This window comes from Oncorhynchus tshawytscha, linkage group LG18, assembly GCF_018296145.1.
Source record: "Oncorhynchus tshawytscha isolate Ot180627B linkage group LG18, Otsh_v2.0, whole genome shotgun sequence".
NCBI classification, from domain to species: Eukaryota; Metazoa; Chordata; class Actinopteri; order Salmoniformes; family Salmonidae; genus Oncorhynchus; species Oncorhynchus tshawytscha.
This window is the reverse complement of record NC_056446.1, coordinates 38,739,950-38,753,067: the sequence shown is the minus strand read 5'-3', so window position 1 is coordinate 38,753,067 and position 13,118 is coordinate 38,739,950. Positions and strand designations below refer to the sequence as shown.

General features: G+C 39.0%; 1 protein-coding gene across 1 annotated transcript in view; it reads right to left on the bottom strand.

Moving 5' to 3' along the window:
* Nucleotides 1-2,187: 2,187 nt before the first annotated feature.
* The window catches only part of LOC112240116 (regulator of G-protein signaling 6-like), a 224,199-nt gene continuing 213,268 nt past the window's right edge, over nucleotides 2,188-13,118 (bottom strand). Inside the window, exons 12-18 of the mRNA XM_042301016.1 lie at nucleotides 8,772-8,833; nucleotides 7,651-7,761; nucleotides 6,363-6,488; nucleotides 4,218-4,404; nucleotides 3,536-3,625; nucleotides 3,159-3,218; nucleotides 2,188-2,936 (exon numbers count right to left, since the gene is read on the bottom strand). Of these exons, the coding sequence (XP_042156950.1) occupies nucleotides 2,886-2,936; nucleotides 3,159-3,218; nucleotides 3,536-3,625; nucleotides 4,218-4,404; nucleotides 6,363-6,488; nucleotides 7,651-7,761; nucleotides 8,772-8,833 (687 nt within the window). The 3' untranslated portion in view covers nucleotides 2,188-2,885. The remainder of the gene's footprint in view (nucleotides 2,937-3,158; nucleotides 3,219-3,535; nucleotides 3,626-4,217; nucleotides 4,405-6,362; nucleotides 6,489-7,650; nucleotides 7,762-8,771; nucleotides 8,834-13,118) is intronic.

The following is a 13,118-nucleotide window of genomic DNA, read 5'->3' as shown; positions in this document are numbered from 1 at the left end:
TAAAGATGTGTCAAACTTTTCAATTTGGAGTGCAAGAACTATACAGGCTATAACATCTACAGGCTATAACATTTACAGGCTATAACATTTACAGACTATAACATCTACAGGCTATAACATATGCAGGCTAGTCTCTATAAACCAGATCCAACCCTGATGTTGGTCTCTATAAACCAGATCCAACCCTGATGTTGGTCTCTATAAACCAGATCCAACCCTGATGTTGGTCTCTATAAACCAGATCCAACCCTGATGTTGGTCTCTATAAACCAGATCCAACCCTGATGTTGGTCTCTATAAACCGGATCCAACCCTGATGTTGGTCTCTATAAACCGGATCCAACCCTGATGTTGGTCTCTATAAACCAGATCCAACCCTGATGTTGGTCTCTATAAACCAGATCCAACCCTGATGTTGGTCTCTATAAACCAGATCCAACCCTGATGTTGGTCTCTATAAACCAGATCCAACCCTGATGTTGGTCTCTATAAACCAGATCCAACCCTGATGTTGGTCTCTATAAACCAGATCCAACCCTGATGTTGGTCTCTATAAACCAGATCCAACCCTGATGTTGGTCTCTATAAACCAGATCCAACTCTGATGTTGGTCTCTATAAACCAGATCCAACCCTGATGTTGGTCTCTATAAACCGGATCCAAACCTGATGTTGGTCTCTATAAACCAGATCCAACCCTGATGTTGGTCTCTATAAACCAGATGAAAACTCTGGTTTAAATTGACACAATAACTGTTAGTAAAGGTGTCAGCTAGAGATGACATGCAGGAGCTTGCAGGGATTTGTAGTTTTGCGTAATGTATACTTTGATGCTAATTAGCATTTTCGATTCGGTGAGTAAATAGAACCGAATATATTGATAAAAGTCACCTTGTTCGAGACAGATTTACATGGTTATCAAAACCTCATGCCAGGGTAAACCTACACAAAACACAGCCCTTATTTTAAGTGTTTCTAAAATCCCCTATGGGGAAAATGAATGGAGGAAAAAAGATTGGAATAATTTCCCTGTTTGACTGCTAGGTTTTATGGTATTATGACACCTCCACTGTGGGCCTCTATAGACCGGAACCTTGGCCCCTTGGAGCTGCACTTCTTATCTCAACCACTAGGTGGCAGCCCATCCCTATGCATTCAATGGCCAAGATTCAATGCAAACGCGCTTCGTCTGCAACATGCACCATTTTTAAGGTAGTTGCCGATTGAGACGACATATGCAGTGTTTATTGTGAATGTAGTTTCTCCGCGAACACGGGAGCATTCAGTTTGAAGGTGGGTAGCCGGACAAAATCACGTACAGATTGATTTCAGTGCAGTCTGAAAAACAAGCTATTTCTGCAAAACATCGATAAACATCAGCTGTATTTGTGTCATTGTCCTTTTTTATTTATTATGATACTGTATATAATTTACAATTACTGTGTAAAATGCTGTCCATATATACTGTATACTCAACCGTCCTAACACAGGATGTCACCGTTCCCATTTAAGAGAGCTTTTTCGGTGCCCTGTACCCCGACAGAGGTGGGCTCGGATGGAATGTGGGGTCAGCGTCCCAAATTGCACCCTTTCCCCTATTTAATACACTACTTTTGACCAGGACTGATAGGGAGCTGGTCAGAAGGACTGCGCTATAGAGAATAGGGTGCCATTTGTCACGCAACCTTGGAATGTTAAGAAGGTCATGTTCCCCATAACAATGTGCTTCAATTAAAAAAGTCTGCATGTCTATATAAAATCAAGGCTGAAAAGCCTAACAGATTTTCCAAACATGTATTCAATCAATATGTCCCCCCGAGCAGTCGGAAACTTTTCAGACCCCTTCACGTTTTTCACAGCATTATTCTAAAATAGATTAAATACATGTTTTTTTACCTCATCAATCGAGACACAATAGCCCGTAATGACAAAGTGAATGTCCTTGATATTTCATTTGTAATAAAATTAGCACAAATTTCTTAAAAACCTGTTTTTGCTTTTGTCCTTATTATTGTAGGTAGATTGATGAGAGGGGGAAAAAACCCCAATTAAATCTGTTTTAGAGTACAGCTGTAATGTAACAAAATGTGGAAAAAGTGAATTGGTGTGAATACTTTCTGAATGCACTGTAGGCAGTCCCCAGTGAGTGGACTCATTCTAAAGCCCATTATAACGTCAGTCAAAGCACTCCAAGTTGTAAGCATTTTAATGTTTCTGTAATTGAACAAGAGAGTTGTGTAATCGTTACAATAAGCTATTATACTGTAGTAATATAAGCCGAGCTAGAGTAGAACAAGTCTGACATTCTATTTGGTTCTAGAATCGATTAAAGGAACCTAAGTGAGACAGAGAGAAGCAGGCAGAGTTATATGACATTCCATTTGGTTCTAGAATCGATTAAAGGAACCTAAGTGAGACAGAGTGTATTGGATAGAGTTATATAACATTCCATTTGGTTCTAGAATCGATTAAAGGAACCTAAGTAAGACAGAGAGTATTGGATAGAGTTATATGTCGATAAACTACACAATATGTACCTCCCAAATGGCAACCTATTCCCTTTATAGTGCACACCTTTTGACCAGAGCCCAATGGACAAACTAGTCAAAATAGGGCTCTGGTCAAAAGTAGTACACTATATAGGGAATAGAGTGACATTTGAGAAACAGACAAAGACAGCACTGTCCCCGTATCAGATCTAGGTGACCTATTGCATGCTGTCTGTCCTCCACTGGAGCTCAGGGAACTGAACTGATCTGGAGTCAGTTATGTAGGTGACGTTGTGTCCAGGCCCTAGTTAGGCCTCTCAGCATCAACATCCAGCCCTCTCCCCACAGCAGAGCAGATCCTCTGGGCATGGCTGTCTTACTCCAGCCCCAGGCCTGGTCAGGACGACTGCATCAGGCCTGTCAGCCGTTTGCCCGTCAGTGACTTGCCCTGAAGAGAGGAGGGAATTAGTATGATGGTTTCCTTGTTGGTTTCAGATTAGACGTTTTGTAACAAAGTTGTGGTCAAATTCATCTCTATGTGTAGATGGATGACAGACAGACACAGACAGACAGACAGACAGACAGACAGACAGACAGACAGACAGACAGACAGACAGACAGACAGACAGACAGACAGACAGACAGACAGACAGGAAGTAGAGCAACTGACCACGCTGCGTGTAAACTTCTCCAGAGAGGTGCGTCTTCCCTGCTGCTGCTCCGTCTCAGGCTGGGGCACAAAGCATCATGGGAAGAGAAGGGAGCTTTGTTGAAAACAATGTAAAGAAGACTAAACAGTATGATATCACTGGTTCAGACTAAACAGTATGATATCACTGGTTCAGACTAAACAGTGTGATATCACTGGTTCAGACTAAACAGTGTGATATCACTGGTTCAGACTAAACAGTAGTTTACCAAGTCACTGGCTGCAGACCCTGGAAATCTCCAACAGAGGGCAGCACTTCACTATCTTGGATACTGAGGACAGGTGTCTAACTCCAGTCTTCCCCAGGCAAAAGGAGACTAGCACAGACTCACACACACCTTCTTCCAGGCCATCAGCAGCTCCTGGTAAGCGTTGGAGCGCAGGTACCGTGTGTAGCTGTCACTCTTCATCAGTTTATAGATGTGGTCCTGAAACAGGAGAAAGGGAGGAGAGAGATCATTGTGTGTTTTAGCTGTATGTTTGTTTCTGCAGGCTTTAGGTAGTCTTTCAATCTCCCTTCCTGTGTCCCTCCCTCTTTCAATCTCCCTTCCTGTGTCCCTCCCTCTTTCAATCTCCCTTCCTGTGTCCCTCCCTCTTTCAATCTCCCTTCCTGTGTCCCTCCCTCTTTCAATCTCCATTCCTGTGTCCCTCCCTCTTTCAATCTCCATTCCTGTGTCCCTCCCTCTTTCAATCTCCATTCCTGTGTCCCTCCCTCTTTCAATCTCCATTCCTGTGTCCCTCCCTCTTTCAATCTCCATTCCTGTGTCCCTCCCTCTTTCAATCTCCATTCCTGTGTCCCTCCCTCTTTCAATCTCCCTTCCTGTGTCCCTCCCCTTTCACCTGTCTCCATTCTGTCTGTCCCTCCTCTTTCAATCTCCATTCTGTGTCCTCCCTCTGTCAATCTCCTGTCCTGTCTGTCCCTCCCTGTCTGTCTGTCTGTCTGTCTGTTTGTTTGTTTGTTTGTAATATAATGTACCTCTGCAACTTCTTAGCGGTCTTTCTGTCGATAATATAATTCACCTGAGCGTCTTCGTAGCTGTATCGTCCCGGGTCTTTAAGGTTGGCGCTGGTGCGTTCGTAGCTGTGTGAGTCCAGGTTGATGGAGCTGGAAGCGCCTTCTGCCAGAAACTCTGTCCAGATCTCCTGAGCCCGTTCTGCCACGTTCTCCAGGGGCTGCCTCTTCAGATCCTGCACCGCCAACCAGAACCTGTACAGGGGTTACACCGTATTACAGCACCAACCAGAACCTGTATAGGGGTTACACCTTATTACAGCACCAACCAGAACCTGTATAGGGGTTACATAATATTACACTATAGCACCAACCTTTCGGAACACCATAAATGCAACGTAATTAAAGAGGTGGATTGGATAGAGAGTGAGATAGTGGAGAGAGATAAGGGTGTGTGTCCGTCTGTCCGTCCTAAGTAGCCCCAAGGTCCCACTGACCTCGGTTATCTGTCCAGTCCACCACCCTGTTATCGTCTTTAGTAGAGCCCTTCATCAGAACATGCCTTCAGGGGACACACATACTCACATACAGGGTAGAGGTAATGAGGTTAACTTTCAAACAGAGGGATGGGCAGAGGAAAGGAAAGAGGTAGGAGATGGAGGTAGTGGAGGATGGATGGTAGAGGATGAGGAAAGAGGTAGGAGATGGAGGTAGTCGGGTTATGGATGGAAGAGGATGAGGAAAGAGGTAGGAGATGGAGGTAGCCGGGGGATGGATGGAAGAGGATGAGGAAAGAGGTAGGAGATGAAGGTAGTGGAGGATGGATGGAAGAGGATGAGGAAAGAGGTAGGAGATGAAGGGTAAAGATGGAGGTAGTGGAGGATGGATGGAAGAGGACAAGGATGAGGAAAGAGGTAGGGGCTGAAGGGCAAAGATGGAGGTAGTGGAGGATGGATGGAAGAGGATGAGGAAAGAGGTAGGGGATGGAGGTAGCCGGGTTATGGATGGAAGAGGATGAGGAAAGAGGTAGGAGATGGAGGTAGTCGGGGGATGGATGGAAGAGGATGAGGAAAGAGGTATGAGATGAAGGGTTAAGATGGAGGTAGTGGAGGATGGATGGAAGAGGATGAGGAAAGAGGTAGGAGATGAAGGGTATAGATGGAGGTAGTGGAGGATGGATGGAAGAGGACAAGGATGAGGAAAGAGGTAGGGGATGAAGGGCAAAGATGGAGGTAGTGGAGGATGGATGGAAGAAGATGAGGTAAAATGGAGGTAGGGGATGGATGGAAGTATGAGGAAAGGTTATGGATGGAAGATGGAGGTAGTGGGATGATGGATGAGGAAAGAGGTAGGGGATGAAGGGTAAAGATGGAGATAGTGGGGGATGGATGGAAGAGGATGAGGAAAGAGGTTGAAGAAGGAGAAGAATGAAGGGATGGGATGAAGCTAAGGGATCAGGTGATGGGAGAGGAAGAGGGGATGGAAGGAGGAGATGGGGAAGAGAAGGGAGGGAAAGAAGAGGAGGAAGGAGGGGATGGGGAAGAGAAGGGAGGGAAAGAAGAGGAGGAAGGAGGGGATGGGGAAGAGAAGGGAGGGAAAGAAGAGGAGGAAGGAGGGGATGGGGAAGAGAAGGGAGGGAAAGAAGAGGAAGGAGGGGATGGGGAAGGAGGGGAAAGGAGGAGAAGGAGGGGGGAAAGAAGAGGAGGAAGGAGGGGATGGGGAAGAGAAGGGAGGGAAAGAAGAGGAGGAAGGAGGGGATGGGGAAGAGAAGGAGGGGAAAGGAGGGGATGGGGAAGAAGAGGAGGAAGGAGGGGATGGGGAAGAAGAGGAGGAAGGAGGGGATGGGGAAGAAGAGGAGGAAGGAGGGGATGGGGAGAAGGGGAGGAGGAGGGGATGGGGAAAGAAGAGGAGGAAGGAGGAGATGGGGAAGAAGAGGAGGAAGGAGGGGATGGGGAAGAAGAGGAGAAGGAGGGATGGGGAAGAAGAGGAGGAAGGAGGGGATGGGGAAGAAGAGGAGGAAGGAGGGGATGGGGAAGAGAAGGGAGGGAAAGAAGAGGAAATAAGGAAAGGAGGAGAGGAGAGGAGAGGAGAGGAGTGTTCTGTGTGTCTTACTGTAGTTTCCCTGAACTCTGAACTCAGAGGAAATGAGGAAGGATTACAGAAAATGAGAAAACAAGGGATAAAAGGAGGACGGGGAATTCTGTGTGACTCACTGTAGGTTCTCTGAGCTGAACTCTGATTCCAGGAACTTGAGGAACTGGTCTTGTCCTGCCGGATCCTTCAGAGCTTCATCTAGAGAGAAACCCCACTTCCTCACCCTCTGTTGACTGGGGTCCTTACTGAGGGGAGGGAGGGGAGAGGGAGAGAAAGTTACAATTCATGAAACATCAAAATATAGAGAAAAAAAAAGAGATGGAAAAAATGAATACTTTGATATCAAACAGTCTCAAACTGTCTCAAACTGTCTCAAACGGTCTCAAACGGTCTCAAACTGTCTCAAACGGTCTCAAAAGTCTCGGTCAAATCAAACAGCATCAAACAGTCAAACAGCATCAAACAGGTCTCAATCGGTCTCAAACAGTCTCAAACAGTCTCAAGCGGTCTCAAACGGTCTCAAACGGTCTCAAACAGCATCAAACAGTCTCAATCGGTCTCAAACAGTCTCAAACAGTCTCAAGCAGTCTCAATAGGTCTCAAACAGTCTCAAACAGTCTCAAACAGCATCAAACAGCATCAAACAGCATCAAACAGCATCAAACAGTCTCAAACAGTCTCAAACAGTCTCAAACACCACACGACGTTGGACAAGTGGTGACAGGGAAGTAGAAACATTGACAGCACAATGTTTGTACTTCCCTGTAGTAGAAAGTTACAGCAGCAGGTGAATGCTGCTGTAATGGCAGCGTTCACCATGACACCATATCATTTAAATCTCTGCAGGACATTTCCCTAACCTCTACTCAATATAATTAATACATTTATCCGGATTATGAAGCTACATTAGACACAATGATTATATGTCTGGGTTGATTAACCTCAAGGGTTCCAGAAGAACTGCACAGTGCTGGGTAACAGCGTCGTCTAGCCCTGGAGATATCCGTTATATTATGATTAAATACAGATATAAGGACGATAGGAGGTCATTGCCCTTCGGTCCTTTCTAAATCTAAAGGGGATTATGTGAGACACAGCCTAGGCGAGATAGATAGCTATCTGTAACTCTGGTTCTTTGTAGGCACTATATAGGAAGGATATAGGACGATAGCTTGTCTTTGTCCTGTGTTCCATTCGGTCTTCGAGGTTGATTTTGCAGTGAGTGGTTGACTGTGGGTTGATTGAAGAGGCTGTGGGCTAGAATAGGGAAAAGCTTCACTCCCTGGGAAGTCTATTTCCAGTGAGTTTGGGTGTGTCCTTCTGTAGTTGATGCCTTTGCAACCCTGCAATCAAATACCTTTTTACAAGACCTTACTACTACTTGATTGTAGGCGCTGTGGTTCTCACCTGGCTTCCAGGTCCCAGAATGAGAGGTCGTCACTGGTCCAGGGGTTGGAAGGTTCTGGTGACATCACAAACGGGTCATACTCCTGGTACTGCTCTGTGTAACTCATTAGACTGAAAGCAACACAACAGACAATAGTCAGAGATGGACATTGTGAAGACTGACACACGATCAGTCAGATATCAGTTCTAGACCTGCACAATTTGCCCAGCATTGTCCGGGTTTGGTCGGGGGAGGCAGCCAATGTAAATAATAATTTTTTCTTAACTGACTTGCCTGGTTAAATAAAGGTTAAATAAAAAAATATGTTAACAAAATAGGTGGAAAATGGTGAGCCAACAGTAGTTTAGGTGGAAACTGGTGAGCCAACAGTAGTTTAGGTGGAAACTGGTGAGCCAACAGTAGTTTAGGTGGAAACTGGTGAGCCAACAGTAGTTTAGGTGGAAACTGGTGAGCCAACAGTAGTTTAGGTGGAAACTGGTGAGCCAACAGTAGTTTAGGTGGAAACTGGTGAGCCAACAGTAGTTTAGGTGGAAACTGGTGAGCCAACAGTAGTTTAGGTGGAAACTGGTGAGCCAACAGTAGTTTAGGTGGAAACTGGTGAGCCAACAGTAGTTTAGGTGGAAAATGGTGAGCCAACAGTAGTTTAGGTGGAAAATGGTGAGCCAACAGAGGTTTCCACCACAGTGCAAGCCCAGTTTCAAACACCCTACCTGCATCACCATAGTGACACTGGCCATGAGCTCTTTAAAGGAATATTTAGAAAACCTCAAATTTATTTCCATTCAAAATGATTTTTTCCCTAACCCCTTACCCTAACCCCTTAACCCTAATTATATCCCTAACCTTAAACCTAAACCTCTAAGTCCAAAATAACCTTTGTCCTCTTGGGGACCTGGGACATTTACCCTGAAGGGATCACTTTCCTTGTTTTACTATCCTTGTGGGAACTTTGGGGGATTTCCGGTACCCATTAGGATATTAATACAAGCCAACACACACACACACACACACACACACACACACACACACACACAATCCCTGGTAGATAGTCGATTTATCAAGGTCAAAGTGAAAGGATTCGCTTTAAGAGGGGAGATGGTGGATCTTTGCTCATACCTACCTCTCAGCGACTTTAGAAACCTTTATACAGTGTCGGTCCAACTGGTTGTTCAGAAACACAATCTGAACAGGGACGAGGAGGAGAAACAATACAAATCAATATTCAATTATTACGATTAAAACTGGTTTCTAATCGATAAACTCAGAGATATGTTCTTCTGAGAGCTGTGGCTGTCAACAATGTTCCACAGGATTGATGGGTACACTGTCCAATATAACTACCACCATCTAATAGAACATTTAATAGAACATCTAATAGAATATACAACATCTAATAGAACATCTAATAGAATATACAACATCTAATAGAACATCTAATAGAATATACAACATCTAATAGAACATACAACATCTAATAGAATATACAACATCTAATAGAACATACAACATCTAATAGAATATACAACATCTAATAGAATATACAACATCTAATATCTAATAGAACATCTAATAGAACATATAACATCTAATAGAACATACAACATCTAATAGAACATCTAATAGAACATACAACATCTAATAGAACATCTAATAGAATATACAACATCTAATAGAATATACAACATCTAATAGAACATCTAAGAGAACATACAACATCTAATAGAACATCTAATATAACATCTAATATAACATCCAACATCTAATAGAACATCTAATATAACATCCAACATCTAATAGAACATCTAATATAACATCTAATATAACATCCAACATCTAATAGAACATCTAACATCTAATAGAACATCTAATAGAATATAGAACATCTAATAGAACATCTAATAGAATATACAACATCTAATAGAACATCTAATAGAATATACAACATCTAATAGAATATACAACATCTAATAGAACATACAACATCTAATAGAACATCCAACATCTAATACAACATCCAACATCTAATAGAACATCCAACATCTAATAGAACATCTAATATAACATCCAACATCTAATATAACATCTAATAGAACATCTAATATAACATCCAACATCTAATAGAACATATAACATCTAATAGAATATAGAACATCTAATAGAACATCTAATAGAATATACAACATCTAATAGAACATCTAATAGAATATACAACATCTAATAGAACATCTAATAGAATATACAACATCTAATAGAATATACAACATCTAATAGAACATCTAAGAGAACATACAACATCTAATAGAACATACAACATCTAATAGAACATCTAATAGAACATACAACATACATCTAATAGAACATCCAACATCTAATAGAACATCTAATATAACATCCAACATCTAATATAACATCTAATAGAACATACAACATATAACATCTAATATAACATCCAACATCTAATATAACATCCAACATCTAATAGAACATCTAATAGATCTAATATAACATCCAACATCTAATATAACATCTAATAGAACATCTAATATAACATCCAACATCTAATAGAACATCTAATATAACATCCAACATCTAATATAACATCTAATAGAACATCCAACATCTAATATAACATCCAACATCTAATATAACATCTAATATAACATCCAACATCTAATAGAACATCTAATATAACATCCAACATCTAATATAACATCTAATAGAACATCCAACATCTAAAACAACATCCAATATAACATCTAATATAACATCCAACATCTAACAGAACATCTAATATAACATCCAACATCTAATAGAACATCTAATATAACATCCAACATCTAACAGAACATCCAACATCTAATATAACATCCAACATCTAATAGAACATCTAATAGAACATACAACATCTAATAGAACATCTAATATAACATCCAACATCTAATATAACATCTAATATAACATCTAATATAACATCCAACATCTAATAGAACATCTAATATAACATCCGACATCTAATAGAACATCCAACATCTAATAGAACATCTAATATAACATCCAACATCTAATAACATCCAACATCTAATATAACATCCAACATCTAATAGAACATCCAACATCTAATAGAACATCCAACATCTAATATAACATCCAACATCTAATATAACATCTAATAGAACATCTAATACAACATCCAACATCTAATATAACATCTAATAGAACATCCAACATCTAATATAACATCTAATACAACATCTAATAGAACATCTAATATAACATCCAACATCTAATATAACATCCAACATCTAATAAACATATCTAATAGAACATCTAATATAATCCAACATCTAATATAACATCTAATATAAATCATAACATCAACATCTAATATAACATCCAACATCTAATATAACATAACATCTAATATAACATCTAATATAACATACAACATCTAAGAACATCCAACATCATACAACATCTAACAGAACATCTAATAGAACATCCAATCTAATATAATAGAACATCCAATGGAACATCAAACATCTAATATAACATCTAACAGAACATCTAACAGAACATCTAATATAACATCCAACATCTAATAGAACATCCAAATCTAATAGAACATCCAAATCAGAACATCTAATATAACATCTAACAGAACATCTAATATAACATCCAACATCTAATAGAACATCTAACAACATCTAACATCCAATAGAATATCCAACATAATAACATCCAAGCTAAACATCTAATATAACATCCAACATCTTACAGAATATACAACATCTAATAGAACATCCAACATCTAATAGAACATCCAACATCTAACATCTAATAGAACATCTAATATAACATCCAACATCTAAAATAACATCCAACATCTAATATAACATCCAACATCTAATATAACATCTAATAGAACATCCAACATCTAATATAACATCCAACATCTAATAGAACATCCAACATCTAATAGAACATCCAACATCTAATATAAACCAACATCTAATATAACATCAACATCTAATATAAATCCAACATCTAATATAACATAACAACATCTAATATAACATCCAACATCTAATATAAACATCTAATATAACATCTAATAGAACATCCAACATCTATATAACATCCAACATCTAATATAAATCTAATACAACATCCAACATCTAATATAACATCCAACATCTAATATAAATCCAACATCTAATAGAACATCTACAACATCTAATAGAACATCAAATATAACATCCAACATCTAATAATATCCAACATCTAATAGAACATCCAACATCTAATATAATATCAACATCTAATATAAATCCAACATCTAATATAACATCTAATATAACATCCAACATCATCTAATAAGATCTAATACAACACAACATCTAATAGAACATCCAATCTAATATAATATCTACTAGAACATCTATAACATCCAACATCTAATATAACACAACATCTAATAGAACATCTAATATAACATCCAACATCTAATAGAACATCCAACATCTAAAGAACATCCAACATCTAATAGAACATCCAATATCAGAACATCCAACATCTAATATAAATCATCCAACATCTAATAGAACATCCAACATCTAATAGAACATCAACATCTACTAGAACATCTAATATAAACAACATCTAATAAGACAACAGAACATCCAACCAACATCTAATATAATATAACAACATCCAACATCTAATATAACAACAACATCTAATAGAAACATCTAATAGAACATCTAATAATAGAACATCCAACATCTAAAATAACATCCAACATCTAAAATAACATCCAACATCTCCAACATAACATCCAACATCTAAAATAATATCCAACATCTAATATAACATCCAACATAAACATCCAACACCTAAAATAACATCCTAATAGAACATCTAATATAACATCCAACATGTAATAGAACATCCAACATCTAAAATAACATCCAACATCAACCAACATGTAATATAACATCTAACAGAAAATCTAATAGAACATCCAACATCAACATCTAATATAACATCTAATATAACATCCAACATCTAATAGAACATCCAACATGTAATATAACATCTAACAGAAAATCTAATAGAACAACCAACATCTAATATAACATCTATATAACATATAATATAACCAACATCTAATATAACATCCAACATCTAATATAACATCTAATAGAACATCCAACATCTAATAGAACATCCAACATCTAAAACAATATAACATCAACATCTAATATAACATCTAATATAACATCCAAATGAACATCCAACATCTAATATATCCAACATCTAATAGACACATAACATCCAACATCTAATAGAACATCCAACATCTAATATAACATCCAACATCTAATAGAACATCTAATAGAACATACAACATCCAACATCTAATAGAATATACAATATCTAATATAACATCCAACATCTAATAGAACAT